This window comes from Podarcis filfolensis (assembly GCF_964270895.1).
Source record: "Podarcis filfolensis genome assembly, chromosome: 10".
In the NCBI taxonomy this organism is placed as follows: Eukaryota; Metazoa; Chordata; class Lepidosauria; order Squamata; family Lacertidae; genus Podarcis; species Podarcis filfolensis.
The window spans coordinates 48,863,715-48,879,116 of NC_139612.1; the positions used below are offsets into that span (position 1 = coordinate 48,863,715).

The 15,402-nt window shown below is 43.3% G+C and overlaps 1 protein-coding gene across 5 annotated transcripts in view; it reads right to left on the reverse strand.

The window, feature by feature from the left end:
• The window catches only part of TOM1 (target of myb1 membrane trafficking protein), a 31,420-nt gene extending 17,050 nt beyond the window's left edge, over positions 1-14,370 (reverse strand). For 3 of the 5 annotated variants that reach the window (XM_083574025.1, XM_083574026.1, XM_083574024.1), the window contains exons 1-5: positions 14,030-14,189; positions 5,040-5,124; positions 2,334-2,412; positions 1,733-1,882; positions 786-920 (exon numbers count right to left, since the gene is read on the reverse strand). In XM_083574025.1, the coding sequence (XP_083430151.1) occupies positions 786-920; positions 1,733-1,882; positions 2,334-2,412; positions 5,040-5,124; positions 14,030-14,081 (501 nt within the window). In that variant the 5' untranslated portion in view covers positions 14,082-14,189. Of the gene's footprint in view, positions 1-785; positions 921-1,732; positions 1,883-2,333; positions 2,413-5,039; positions 5,125-13,438; positions 13,605-14,029 lie in introns of those variants that run through there. The other 2 variants (XM_083574027.1, XM_083574028.1) reach the window with 2 other exon arrangements.
• Between the last annotated feature and the right edge of the window lie 1,032 nt (positions 14,371-15,402).

Here is a 15,402-nt window from a genome sequence, read left to right on the forward strand (position 1 = left end):
TTTTTGTCTCCATATGTGCAGTGAGGACTCTAGTAAGCTTCAATGTACTGCTTGCTTTTTAAAACTGAAGAGGCTGAATTAGGTCTTGTACTAATGGAGAAACGGCTGAAAATATACTAGGGTCAAACCTTTCAGGCCAGCTTTTCTTCACCATTGTGAAGTAGGAAACCACTTCAGACAAATACAAATGTTTCCAATAATCCAAATGTTGCTATATCTTATAAAATAGCGAAGAAACCTATCAGCATTATATCTGAAAGCAACAGCAGTGCATACATTATTGCTGAAAATGCTGGGAACATTTGTAATTTTTACTCTTTATCTTGAACACAGAATCTGGACTCTCAGTTTATTCCCCCTTTGCAAATGCCTTTCCCTCTGGTTCTTCACTCTTCACATTAGACCAGCTTTGTGTTCAAGCCCTTCCCTCGTCGCCATAGACAAGAAGCAACAGCATGCAGGAGAGTGATTGGGATTCCATGCAGGCTTGTGAACTGGATGGCAGAGAAGGGGGAGCAGTAGCTCACTGCATCTCTCCCCCAAACATGAAAACTAAGTGGGCTGCCAAAGGTGAGAGGGAATCCCCCTCCTCTGTCCCTAGAACAGAACTGCAGCAGGCTGGTGCAAGAGGAATGGAGCTCTCTGCCTCTCTTCTGCCAGTCCCTAGCAAACTAGTAAATATGCTTGCAGGCTAGTAACTTTTGTGGGGTTATTTGCAAGACTGCATTATACTCTTCCAGGAGCTACGGGTTTAAAAAGACCCTCATAATGAAAGAAAACCTTACCCTTTGTGGTGTATGGATGGGTGAGAGCATATCCAGATCAGTCATGGGAAACTCCAAGCCTTTCCTCCTCAGGTCCTCATAAACAGCCACAACTCCTGTCAGGTCTGGTGTACTACGGAATGCATCTGCCCAGGACTGCAGAGACAGAAAACAGGTACCGCCTCACAGTCTCATAATCTGTCTTCCCTTTCTTAAATTCTCATGGGGGAGAAGAGCAGGGTGTGTTATTGCTAAGAATCTGTAAGAGCACAGAAAAATTGCATAATGTGGTATTGGGAGCAGGATTCAACTTTCCAGAAAATCTCTCCTTTGTTTATTTATTTAGCTTCTAGGCCTTATGGCTTCAAATATAGGTATTAAAAAATGTGTCAACTATGTCAGCTGAAACCTCAGCAGTGGCTGAATAATATGTTTGGTAGCTGAAAGCAGGCTTCAGTGCCCTGTCTGCCTTCTTCCTCCTCCTACCTTCTTTCCTCCGACACCGGGATACATTATGCAAAACAGCATATGCTGAAGAACAAATTATGCAAATGAGATATATTATGCAAATTGAATATATCTATATGTGTGTGTGTGTTGCAGAATTCAGCTTTTCTTGACTGAGGATTTGGATTGTAAAGAGTGTAACTTTTTTACTTTTTAAGGAACGGAATATACTCAGACCTGAAAAAACCTGGGTGTGTGCCTCAGCCCAGGTTCAGACTCAAAATAACTATATCTATTGTGGGGGTCACATTTTAATTCTGTGTCACTGTTCATGTGCAGCATAGTAGGCAGCCCCTGAAGGGCAGATGCAGTGCTAGAGAGATTAATGCACAAAGTAGCACCTTGCCATACTTACATTTGAACTGACTTCCTTTGCTTCCTTCTGTTTAATTTGCTGGGAGTTATTTGCCCGCAAAGGAAGGCAACTGAGCACACCTGTGCAACTCATCTCATGCACTCACCTGTATGAGGGTCAGCACCTTGTCGTGTACAATGGCCGGAGGATTGTTTTTGGGAAGAATAGTTCGCACCAGCACACCTTCTACAAAGTCCTGGCTAGCGACCAGCGTGTGGAAGCGGTGGCCACAGTTTTTGACACATGTTTCAAGGACCTGTAGAACCAAATAAGATGTCAGCGAAGGGGTTTTCGGTCCTCCTTCCCATGCAATCCCAACTGGAAATATCAGTATTTCCACTGCAAAAGTTCCAAATGGCAGGCACGCATAAGGATATGTTTTGGTACCCAGGGTATTTCCACTTGCTTTTGACTAAATCAAACACGCACGACATATTTTTGTAGTCTTTTGGTGCTTTCCCACTACTTAATCCAAGATTTAACATCCCCGCTCAAAGGTTATACCTTTTTTTGGATATACCTTCAGACTATCTCTGTCATTGATTTAGCTACTGAAGTAAACAGAATCAAATGATTATAATGGCACTCTGCCCTATAACTCCTCCTGCAATAGATGACAAGAAGCAAATGCAGAATACTGTTGGGTTGGGGGGTGGGAAGAAATTGACAGGTTCTTGTGGTTATTGAAAAAAGGGTATCATACTCACTGTCAAAGCCAGCATCACCTCATGGAAGTTCTTATTCCCTACAATCCTTTTCTTTATGGCTCGGAAAGCATCTTTGGGGCTAAGAACAGAAGAAACAAGATTACAAAAGAACTAGCATTGGAACAGAGACAAAATATGCAGCTGGAATTTCGCAGGCCATAAGGTTTCATCAGTTTTGTTCCTCAGTCGCTACTGTTAAGAACCCAATTCAACCAGCCAATTGAGTCTGCCAAGCTAGCCATTCCCACAATGTCAGTATCATACCCCCAAAGTGTATTTGCTTGAATCAGAGGCAGAAATGCAGATAGCAACAGGAACAAGAATTGCAAAGAATGCAAAGAGCAAGCTACAGATAGGTACATAAATTTAATAAAAAATAAGTAACAAAAAGATGTGCAAGGAAAAGTGTTATTTCTGAAACACGTCCAGGTAAAGTCCTATATTGTTGTCTCCTTTGGAATGAAATGAAAGAGTCATATATACCATGCCAGTAAAGGACAGCTGTTGGGCAAAATCAGAGAAGAACATAAAATGCCCACCTACTGAAGACTATCCTGTTTCAAAGAGCACATTCATTCTGCAAGCTTGAGATCCATTCCACCAGTAGCTTTACAGGAGTAATAGTGAACATGCTATCTGTTGCCATGTTACGGAAGATGAAGAATTCAGAAGCAAGACATACAAACCAAACCACCGTTATTTATTTCGGCATGTCTTGCTTTCTTGACACTTTACAAGCTTTCTGGATGAAACCCAAAACTTTAGCAACACCTAACAAACTTTTCAACACAAGGCAAGAAGCTAATTATCTTTGCATTACTGTGCTGTGGGGTGGGTTTTTTGGCAGGGGTGGGGTGAGAAGGTGGAACGAGATTCATTGCAGTATAGAGAAAGAGAAGCAGAAGACAAATGTAACCATGCTAGGAGGCAGTGGATTTTGAGAGCAGTTAATGATGGTTGGGGGCTACCCAGTGGTAATCGAAGCCCAACTGCTGTGCTGTTGCCTGGTAGCGATGCCAGAGGACTCACAAATGTGGGGAAAAGGTGGACCAGGAGATGGCAGCTTGCTGAGGGTCCCCTCAAACCTGGAGTTAGCCATGAATAGGATTACTAGCCTTCTCGGTAGTGGCGCCCGCCCTGTGGGACAGCCTCCCATCAGATGCCAAGGAAATAAACAACTATCTGACTTTTAGAAGACATCCAAAGGTAGCCTGTTTAGGGAATTTTTTAATGTTTGATGTTTTATTCTGTTTTTAATATTCTGTTGGGAGCTGCCCAGAGTGGCTGGGGAAACCCAGCCAGATGGGCGGGGTATAAATAACAAATTATTATTATTATTAATAATTATTATTATTATTATTATTATTATTATTATTATTATTATTCAGATCACCAATGACACTTTGCATATTAAAAGGGCTTCACAATGTTTACCCTGCTAACAAAAATTACACCAATGAGCCTTGCATCTTCTGAAAACAAATAAATAAAGGCAAACAACTGCCCATGGATTAGACCACACCATCAGATGCAAATCTTTTATTCTCACAAAAAATTCAGATGGGGAGCTCCTGAGTAGCCCACAGCTAAGCTAGGATGCAAATCCATTTCCCCCCAATGTCCAAGTAAAATATGGAACCTACTAGAACAGACCCAATGAGCCATGATGGTGTTGTATGAAAAACAAAATTGTGTGTGTATGTGTGTGTGTGATGCAGTAATGCTGAGCTCATGATGGGACAAAGGCCTAGGATTGGAATAGACACAGGGGCTGCAAGGCAGGCGCGAGGAGATACAGCTGACAGGACAACGCAGCCTGAAGCCATACCACGTTGCAATAATGAAAAGAACAAGAAGGCTTCCTTTATTTTCTGTGTGGGGAGATATCTGCAGCCACGTAAGCACTGAGCTGCATTCCAGAGAGGCACCACTCCTATTGCATGTTGTTCTTGCCCTTCCTGAGGTCGCCAGCAAGCCCACTGAGAGTTATTTATAGTGTTCAGCATGGATGGGTTTGGCATTCCTCAGATTTCTGGATGCCTCAAAGCTGGGTTGTTCAGGGTATATGTATGAGAGAAGAAGAAGAAAAGATTGGATTGGAAACTTCACACTTCTTTGCTCCTCTCTGCTATTACTGTACTATCCGTATACCTGAGAGAACCTCAGTTGGAACTGAATAATGTCAGAGCACTGAATGGGCCAGCTGAGATTTTTCCTGTCTCCGTAGTCACCAGCCTGGAGAGTATTAGACTCCCAGCGAGGGGAAAGAAGGCAGAGACAGAGAAAAAAAAAGAGAGAGAGAAACGGAGAAGGGAAAGGAGGACAGTAAAGAAGGAACCCATCGAGCAGTAAGCTGTCCTTGTGAGAAAAGGAAAAGAACAAAAAAAGGAAATGCCAGGGAAAGAATGCAAGACAGAGTTGAATACTATGTGAAAAAATTACGGGAAAGGGCTAATGGCATATCTGGCAGCTGGTGGTACAAAAGGCGGCTTCAAGCAGAATGTTGCTCTGGCAGCGTTCTCTTCTGAAGGTGTCAAGGGACTTGGGCTTTTAAGACTAATGACTTACATTGCCAACCCCTACTCAAGAGATTTTTTCCTGAACACTTTTTCCACTCATACACATTAGCGCAGTAGACTGACGCAAGTGAGTCAGTGAGCATGTGGATAAGGCCACTTGTCTTGTAAGCAGCACTGGCTTCCTTACCCTTCTTCTGTCTCATTAATGATATCACAGATCTCCATGTTGAGGGCCCAGTTTTCGTTCTGTAGGGAGCCATCAGTAGCTTTCTCTGGAGGAAGAAAACAGACAACATCCCTAGATCTGCCTTTGAAGTATAGAATCATAGTTGGAAGGGACCATGAGGGTCATCTAGTCCAACCCCCTGCAATGGAGGAAACCTTTGCCCAATGTGAGGCTCGAACCCACAACACTGAGATTAAGAGTCTCTCTTTTTAAATTTTTATCACTTTCATTTTTACAATTTAAACAATAACAATAATACAAATGTAAAACACACATTTCTTTTTATTCCCTTCCCCCTTCCATAGTTCATTTTATTATTTTCTTCTACATATTCTATTTCCCCCCAATATCTTCTTTTTCACCGTTTCACAGTAATTCTTACTGCTGAATGTACTCTATCACTGCTAACCTTTTAATATGTTTACAATAATTGTCAAAACAATCTATAAAACATTCATCTTTAAATACTTTTTCATCCTGATCTCTTATTCTGTTCGTTAATCTTGCCATTTCTCTATATTAATTCCGTCTGCCTTTCTTCCTTTGTTGGTATCGTATCACCTTTCCACTTCTGAGCACATGTCATTTGTGCTGCTGTTGCATACATAACAAGAGACTTCTGGTCTTTAAATACACTTACATCTATTATACCAAAAAGAAAAAGGGTTTTTAACAAATTATCTTTTAAAACATTTTTTTCTCAGCTCATTGTAATGAGATTAAAAGTCTCAGGCTTTATGAATGGCAGCTGCAGCACAACTGAAAATGAAAGAAAGGAAGAGGCAAGATTCCAAATATACACCCCCTGCACAATAATCTTTTCCCACAACAGACCTAGAAATAGCCTCCATATGGTCAGAAGCACTGGCAGTCTGTGAGGTCACCAGGACATCAGTAGCCTGTGCTGGCCACCGCGAGCCACTCAGCTGCCATGTACCTGAAGGGTGGCAAACCCAGCAGCTGCTAAACCTTTGCATCACAACACCTTCTGGTACAGGCAACAGGTCCCCATCCTTCATGTCGCCAGATGCTGGTACAGTAGCCTATAAACAACTGCCTCCTGAGCCACTGCTGTTCCCAGGTCTCCACCTAGCGACAGCTTCTGACTGTAACCAGCCAACACCTGAGCCCTATTCCAGCTTTCTCTTCATGCCGCTGGCTTCAGGCCACTCGCCCTCTGGCAGTGCAAGGATTCTCCTTGCAGTACAGCATCAAAGACATGGGAGGGAAGACAGTGACTTCCTTGTTCTTCTCTTGTGTTGCAAGGAGAATTGCAATGGGGCGCTGAAGTGAAGCAACAGACAGCTAACATGGCCAGCAGCTAGGAGCAGAATCTCCATGCTGCAAGGCCAGAGAGTAGGGCAAACAACACGGGGGAAACACAGCAGTCTGTTTGTAAACTTCCAGAAATATCTACAGTGACTTTTGTCTTCTGGGCTTCTGGGGGTTTTCCTGTTGTTATTATGTCTCTCACAGCTACAATAAACCTACCATTAAAATTATGGACTGGTCATTACTTCGTCAGAGGGCAAACTTAGCAGGGGATCAAATACTTTCCCCCCTCACTGTAGGTTCTTTCACATTCTGAAGGAATCCCAAAGAGGCCCCATAAATCAAGCCAAATCAGGAGTAAATACGTGTGAATGTATAAGGAGGAGGGGAAATCAAGCTTCTTATTTCCATATGGATCTTGTCCAATGGGAGCCTTCAAATTCTGGGATACTCATTACAAGGCAAATTGTTACATAGTATTTTCATTATATTTTTAGTGGGGGTGGGATGGGGAAGACACACACCAAAATGTCATGGTTTAACTCTGGTCGTACAAAAATGGAGAAGCTGTTTAACTTCTTAGCATCCAAATGAGTGGGATGGGTAACAGAATGCAATGAGGGCAAACCCAGTCTTCGTCTGATGGTGTCTCTTTCAGTCGGTGTTACTCACAGCAGAATGTTGAACAGCAAGTTGTTATTACCAGCGTCTCCACCCTGTAATCAGCTCAGCCTTAACCCCTTGTGGCAAGTGGGCCCAGTAAGTCTAGGCAGAAGCCTGGACTGTGTACAAAGAGAAAATGGATACCAGCCTAGCAGCAGTGGCACATGAAAGTCTGCAAAATAATAGGCTGAAGGAAAGAGGGAAACAGAGAACAACTCTATCTAGTGTTCAGAGTAGCATGTACCAGTGGCCAGTGGAGTAGTGGGACAGCTAAGCATTGCACTTAGAAGTACAGGTTAGGATGGCCATCAATTGTACATGGAAGTGCTCCTCTGCCTTTGACAGGAAGCAAAACTTCCAACACTTCAAATATCAGAAAAATCTTTCCTAGGAGAATTTCTGAAGCTCTGATGAAAGGGATGCAGAGGCAGACCTATCACTGCTGTCTAAGGAGTAGTCAAGGATGCCAATGAGATAAGGAGGGCTGGAAGTAATCTGTACGGAAAAGGCTTGGCAGCAAGAGTCCTTGAAGGATGGTACAGTCATACCTTGGTTTTCAAACAGCTTAGTTCTTGAACGTTTTGGCTCCCGAACAGTGCAAACCTGGACCGAGTGACTGTTCCGGTTTGTGAACTATTTTTGGAAACTGGATGTCCGACGGGGCTTCCATGGCTTCTGATTGGCTGCAAGAGATTCCTGCAGCCAATCAGAAGTCGTGCTTTAGTTTACAAATGTTTTCGAAGTCGAACACACTTCCAGAATGGATTCCTTCCAAGGTACGACTTTAAATGATAGGTAAAATATATAGCTGCTAAAGTCATCAGATCTTGACAATACACTGAAATTCTCTGGATCAGAAGCTAGCAATTTTAGTACCTTTTTAAAACAAAACAAAACCCAAAACACACATGACATAATTTTAATTCTATTCTCAAAGTATACCATACTCAAATTTCATTAGGTTATTAAAGTGGGGGATACCACTTTTGAATACCTCTCTGTGTAAAAAGACTCACTGATTGAGCTGCTGAAAAGGGGGATACTTTAATATTCCTCTTCATTACATTTCCCTCTGCCACGGTTCACTTTGCTAACCTCTACCCCAATGTGAAGAGATCTATTCAAGGTCCCAAAATATTTACTTTCCAGAAAGGAATGCAAACAAACTGCACATACTCCTCTAGCTGCTCAGGAAAGAGGCTTACTAATAAGAAGAAAAGTCCAAAGGAGCAGAATTCAGCCAAACAACTAGATGACTATTAATCCACCAATTTAGAATCCAGTTTTATTATGGCCAACAGCAACAGCTTTGGAAGTTGAAACAATTCCTTGTATTTTGACGCATGTAAAGTACACACAGAAATCAGTGCAGAGACCAACACCAGCCAGTACATGGTGAGACAGGAGTGAGATTAGCAAATAAATCCAAGGACAATGGGAGCAACAATATATAAGGAAGGCTGCGCATAAGCTGCATATCCTAAGTAAAAAATAAACACAGAAAATCCAAACTGCTTTCAGAACTAAGGCTGCACATTTTCGCCATGCACACCGATTGTCGGACAGATAGATATAGAGAGATACAGATATATTGCAATATTTCATCTATTTTAATGAAAGTAAATGTCCACATGTTAAACTCTACACAACTTTCCATGATGTGTTTGCTGGTCAGCACAGAACACACACAGGCAAAGTTTTACAGCGGGTGGATAGCATTCAGTTCAGTGGGGTTTACTGCTAGGTTTATTGCAACCCAAGAGCTTAACCATATTCTCACTAGGGACCATAAACTCATATTTTAGATTCAGCCGCATACCTGCAACACTGATATAATACTAGCATAGCTTATGGGATTGTTGGAAGCGTTGCTGTGGTAACAACTGGGAAGCATACTGAATCCAATTTTTCAAAGTGTCCTGTAATATTTATAATTATTATTATGATTATTAAGTTCTGAAAGGAAGTAAATGTGATAGAACGGACATCTGTCTGTGAAGATATAGGCCTACACCTACGTACATAGACCAGAAGTATATGGATGCCAGGATAGAATCTTTGCCACTGAAGGTGTTAGGACATGCAAACTGGGGACAGAGCTCAGCTGCCAGCTTGGGTACAGGAAGGCCTCCATGAGATCTTTGGGAGAAAGGGGCTGTTCTTCTCCTACCTAGGTAAAGGTAAAGGGACCCCTGACCATTAAGTCCAGTTGCGGACGACTCTGGGGTTGCGGCGCTCATCTCACTTTACTGGCCGACGGAGCCGGCGTTTGTCCACAGACAGCTTCCGGGTCATGTGGCCAGCATGACTAAGCCGCTTCTGGCAAACCAGAGCAGTGCACGGAAACACCGTTTACCTTCCCACCGGAGCAGTACCTATTTATCTACTTGCACTTGACGTGCTTTCAAACTGCTAGGTTGGCAGGAGCAGGGACTGAACAACGGGAACTTGCCCTGTTGCAGGGATTTGAACCACCAACCTTCTGATCAGCAAGCCCTAGGCTCTGTGGTTTAGACCACAGTGCCACCTGTGTCCCTCTTCTCCTACCTAGCATAAGACAAAGGTGGGCATCTTGTAGATGTAGACCTACCACCCCACAAACCCCTTTAAATTAATTTAAAATAGCATAAAATAGTTGACTGACGTAAATTAACCCAACAAAATTTGAAGTATATTATTACGTTAAATTACTTTTCAGTAATCGATTATAAAGGAAAACAAATTAAAATCGTTATCAAACACACTTCTCTTCCAGACCCAAACAGAACATGCTGTTATTACTACTAATTCAGCTTATCATCTCTTTTATGGAAACTGTCAGCGCCATTTCCAGCAATTAACAATCCCTCTGACGGACCACAGGCATCCAAGTGGAAGTGGTTGTGGGTGAGTGAGTGTGGGTGGTCCAATTCTGACACCTGACAATCTAGCTCAGAGGTTTTTTTAACTGCTTGATAGGGAGTCTCCTGAAATACCTATATGCAAAACCCTTCAACGTTCAACTCAAAGTGTATCATCTCATTGCTCCCATCCTTCATCTGAGTGAATGTGGGATTGTCAGATGAAAAAAGAAAGGAGGGAGTATTAACACATGGGACCTCTGGAATGACCTTAAAAACAGAGAATGAGCTACACACCCACTCAGACACTATCTACAAAAGAAGTGGGCCACTGGGATGCTGACAGTGCTACAAACCTCTTCTGTCACTCTAACTGAGCATTTTAAAGAGCACCTTTTTAGACAGGCGCTTCATACAGCTGGAATTTTAATCAGTTCCAGCTTCTTATTTGTAATAAATCCATGGGATGGATTTTGAGTTAGTGATGTTTTTTTTTAAAAAAGGGGGGGAGAGGAAATCCTGGATTTTACCGCTTTGATGAAGATTTACATAAACACAAAGGCTATTCATTGGTCACATGAAGGATCTGGATGCTGGGCTCTGCTTCAAGAGCTGTAATTAGAACCATCCACACCTTCTGAAAACTAACCCAGGGCAACATGGCTTCTGCAGAGAAGGGTGTATCAGACAGCAGACACAGGAGCACAAATCTCAATGACAACAAACATGCCAAATTGTAGGTTAGCAAATGGAGCACTCCAAGCTTCAGCTTGTGCAAGCGTCTCTGGCTTACTTCAAAGTCAGTTCAGGAGAGTGTCAGTTTGCCTCCAGGGTGTGGCGACTGGCAATTTTGTCACCCAACATTTAAGTGTTATGTTTTACCGGCTGGTCAGGTTATTTCAGATTTCAGGGGGCTCTGGTATGCTCTATAACTGAAGCATTTACTAGCTGTTCTCAAAATAAGGACCAGGAAGGATGTATCAGTGAAAATTCTCAGTGCAACTATCAGATTAAGAATTTATTCTAAAGACAGGGTAGAACATCAAGGGCAACAATATATTGTTAACACACAGCACTGGCTGCAAATTTTGCAGTTGTAAAACATGGATTTTAAAATCGGACTTTAACCCTAGCTATTCTCTGTGATATGGTTCAGTGCTGACTACATTGTTGTAAACAATACATGTGCCTCCCTTGAAAGAGGGTAAAGCTTTTAAGCTGGTTTTCAAACTATAGAATAGGGATTTTAGAAATATTACCTAGAAAGAAATATTGCAGTATTTCATTCAGTTTCAAATCACTTTTACTCAAATGATTCATCAGGCACTACTTCACAATGATCCTAATTGGATAGATTTAGTCTTCAATTCAGTATCTTATACATTGCTACTAGGAGATATTTTCTGAAGACAAAACAAAATTTTTTTTTCCTTCCAGTAGCACCTTAAAGACCAACTAAGTTAGTTCTTGGTATGAGCTTTCGTGTGCATGCACACTTCTTCAGATACACTGAAACAGAAGTTGCCAGATCCTTCTATATAGTGAGAAGGTGGGGAGGGGTATTACTCAGAAGGGTGGTGGGAATGGGTGATTGGCAGATAGCTGTGATGAGCCTGTTGACGACTCTTAACGACTGCAATAGGTCTTACAGGAAAAAGCAAGGGGTGAGAAGGTGAAAAATGGCTTTGTCATGTATAATGAGATAAGAATCCAATGTCTTTGTTCAGACCAGGTCTCTCCATGGTTTTAAGTTTGGTAATGAGTTGCAATTCAGCAGCTTCTCTTTCCAGTCTATTTCTGAAATTCCTTTGTAGTAATACAGCTACTTTGAGATCTTGTATAGAATGTCCTGGGAGATTGAAGTGTTCTCCTACTGGTTTCTCTGTCTTGTGATTCTTGATGTCCAATTTATGTCCGTTTATTCTTTGGCGTAAGGTTTGGCCTGTTTGTCCAATATAGAGAGCTGAAGGACACTGTTGGCATTTGGACAAACAGGCCAAACCTTACACCAAAGAAAATTTTTGTTTTGTTTTGACTATGGCAGACCAACACGGCTACCTATCTGTTTCTGAAGACAGACATTCTCAGTTCAGTACAGCCAAATCAGTGTGTGCCATGGGAAAGAAATAAGTAACTACGAAGAGAACTGTCATTTTATGCTAGCTCTTCCTCATGTTTCAACTTCTGAATCATCCTTTATTAATCAGTCACAAACCCATGACCAATAACCATTTAAAGGGATTAAATCTACACTGGACAGAAAATGCCCGATTTTAACCACGTAATATCTATATCATCATCTTAACTTTTATTTTAAAAATAAAAAATACAGTAATCTCCACCTACTGGATCCTGACTCACCAGTGGGTCTGATAATCTCCAGAATTTTCCCATGCACTATGGAAGCTTTAAGTGAACATAGCATTGTCAGAAGATGGATATGAATGACAGAACAGAGCATTTAATTTCTGCCAGCCTTTAGTGCATCCTTAACTAATGAAACCTGGAGAAAATATACAGGATTAGGCATCCCACTCCACTCCCCCCACTTTCTGGTGTGGGGTGCAGTGGCAGTCAAAATTGTGGCACCCCAAAGCTCTGTGCACAGTGCAACCAAACTGATCACACTCCCCTAAATCTGCCTCTGTAGTGTTCCTGTTTGTGTAGTTTACAAGGAATCCCAAGGGATTTATCTGCCCTCAGCTTTATAATCACTTGTAGCACACATCCTACAGATACCATTGGATTGCCTCAGAAATAAAATTTTCCCTGCCTTCCAACTCAGAGCCAGTATCAGTGATAGTCATCTGCTAAACATCCTAGCAGGCCCGCCACCGGGATCCACCACTGGCTCTCTTTTTGTGGCTAGACAATCCAAAGTGTCAGGCAGCTGGGTCTCACTGCCGTTTAAATTTCCCACAATACCCAGTGCAACACTGCCAGCTACCCAGTGCTGCTCCTGCCATCCCAGCACATGAACCCATAGATGAAGGGCCACAACCTGTGCCTACCCCATCCATGTACACAGTGCAGGATTTACATATAAGCTAAACAAGCTATAGCTTAAGGCCTCACTCTCTTGACCCCCCTCAAAAAAAAAATTAAAGGAAAAAAACCTGGATGTACATTTCCAAAATATAAGATAAAAAACAAATAAAATAAAACCTACGTACAGCAACAGTGTTTTGTGCTGTGTATTACTTTGATAAAATACATATTTTGTTATGTGCAAATGGCTTTAGATACCTATTAGGTCCATAAATTACCATACAGCATATATTCAACAAAAAAGCAGCGACAATTGGTTGTTGACGAAGGACAACTGGACATATAAAGGGCCCCATCACCTTCAGTAGCTTAGGACCTGATCAAACCTAAATCCGGCCCTGCATGTACACATTTAGTGGTTCCCTGGAAAGAATATCAAGCCTGTTTCTCTGGAAAGGCGCTTCTCTCTATGTCTCTCCTCGGAACAACCATATGTGACTACCAACTTTTAGGACTGTCTTTTGAGATCTCTAGGTCAAAGACCAGCTTGCGTGGAGTGCTGCACGGAGGTGCAAACAGAAGGCCAGAAAGCAGCACCTGTTTAAAGTGGCCTGCCAACAAATGCCGTTGCGACACCCGCAGCTTCCTCCACGCCTCTACACAGAGCCATTAGGTTGGCAGCCGAGGAGGGCAGCGGGACTTTCCCCTCAGCCAGGTACTTTACAACCGCTCCATATTGTCCTCAGGCAGCCCCTGCCCCCCACTCCCCTCGCTTTGGGAAGGTGGTCGGGGTGAGCAGCGAAGAGGCTTTGGCTCTAGGGGGCGTGGCGCCCACTCGGAGCGGGGCGCGGCCCCTTTAAATGAGAAAACTTTTTATCTAGTGCGCGAGACTCCTCCCGTCTCCCCCCCCACCACAAGCCCCGATTGGCTTAGGAGGGCAGCCCCGAGAGCCCACCTCCTAGCTCGCTCCCCATTGGCTAGCACTCGTTGCCGATCAACATAATCCCGTCTTCCCATTGGTCCAGGTACCCTGAACCCCGCCTATTCACCGTAAAGGTAACCCCCCCCCCGCCTGAGGTAAGAACCTCGACGGGAGGGGGGGAGGGAAGGGAAATACGCGCAAACGCCACAGAAGCGAATTTGCGGAGTTGGTAAAAGGAGGGCCGCGGCCAGGTTCGGCGTTCTTACCGATGCGCTGCCCCACGGGAGAGCTGAAAGGGTTGCCCAGGAGAAACTCCATCACCGCTGCCGCACAGCTCAGCAGAGATCAGCTGACATGGCCCGCGAGAGCGCGTCACGTGACCTCCTCGGGACCGAGAGAGGCGTGTCCGCGGGCCTCCCTCCCACCCCCGCCCTCGTGACGTCAGCGCCCCGGCGCGTTCCAAGCTGAACTTCAAAGGCGATGTTGTTGGGGAGCTTTACGGAAGGGATGACTCAGCGCGCCAAGGGGAAGAGCCCGATCCCAAACATGCTCGCCGGGAGAGCAAGCCCTAATGAGTGTGGGACTTGCTTCTTTGCGAGCATGCTTGGGAGTAGAGGTTTTCAGCGGAGAGGTCGATTGGTTTATGACGGTGGCGGGTGACGTCACAGAGGATCGTTAACTGGGACACAAACACGCCCACATTCTCTCCACCCCTGCCCTGTGGTCTAATATGTTCCTTAGGCAGTTGCTGCTTTTGAAATAGAAACGTGGCCAGTGCAGGTCTTTTGCAATCGTACCTGCGGGTTTCATGGATCCTTGTGGCGCCTGCCAAACGAAAATGTTTTTCCTCTGTTACCATCCAGACTAAAGAAGCACAGGAGCAAAAACCTCAGCAGCTGCTGAAACTGTAGCAAACTAGCTTGGAGCTAGTCTTGGATTAAGAACAGGATACAGATATGATTGGGAAAGATGATGGGCTTCATAGCCTGGTGCTTAGTTGGAGAGGCAGGTTTGTCTGTTAACACAGCAATTAAAAACACACATAGAAATTTTAAACTGCTTCCAGCATTCTCGGTCACTAGAACTTCCTTTGGGAGTGTGTTTAAATCCTGCCTAACACAAAAAACCTCACAAACAAAAGAATCACCCACAGGAATGTTCACTTGAAGAGTAAATGGTTTCCAGATTTGACAACATACAGTATATAGGTGAACCATTGTGTTCTTCAAATGAACACACTAGGATTCCTCATGGCTGTTTCATATCTAGGCAATTACAGCACTGGACAGTATTTCAACTTGGGCAGCATAGCAGGCACAAAGTCATTCAGAATCACATAATTTGTAGAGTTGGAAAGGACCCTGAGGAGCATTTAGTCCAACCCCCTGCAATGCTGGAATATGCAGCTGTCGCATACAGGGATCAAACCTGCAACTTTGGCATTATTTTAAAATATTTATATGCCACCTTTCTGAGTAGCACTCTTCCAGAGTAGTTTCAATATTAAATTTCAAAAATAGTATCAATGAAAATGTGTAACATAAAACAAAACAGTAGTTCCAGAGAACCAGCAATTCATGAAGAACAGGTTAGGAAAAAAGGTCTCCTAGCCAGTGTTGCTTATGTAAAGACACCTTCT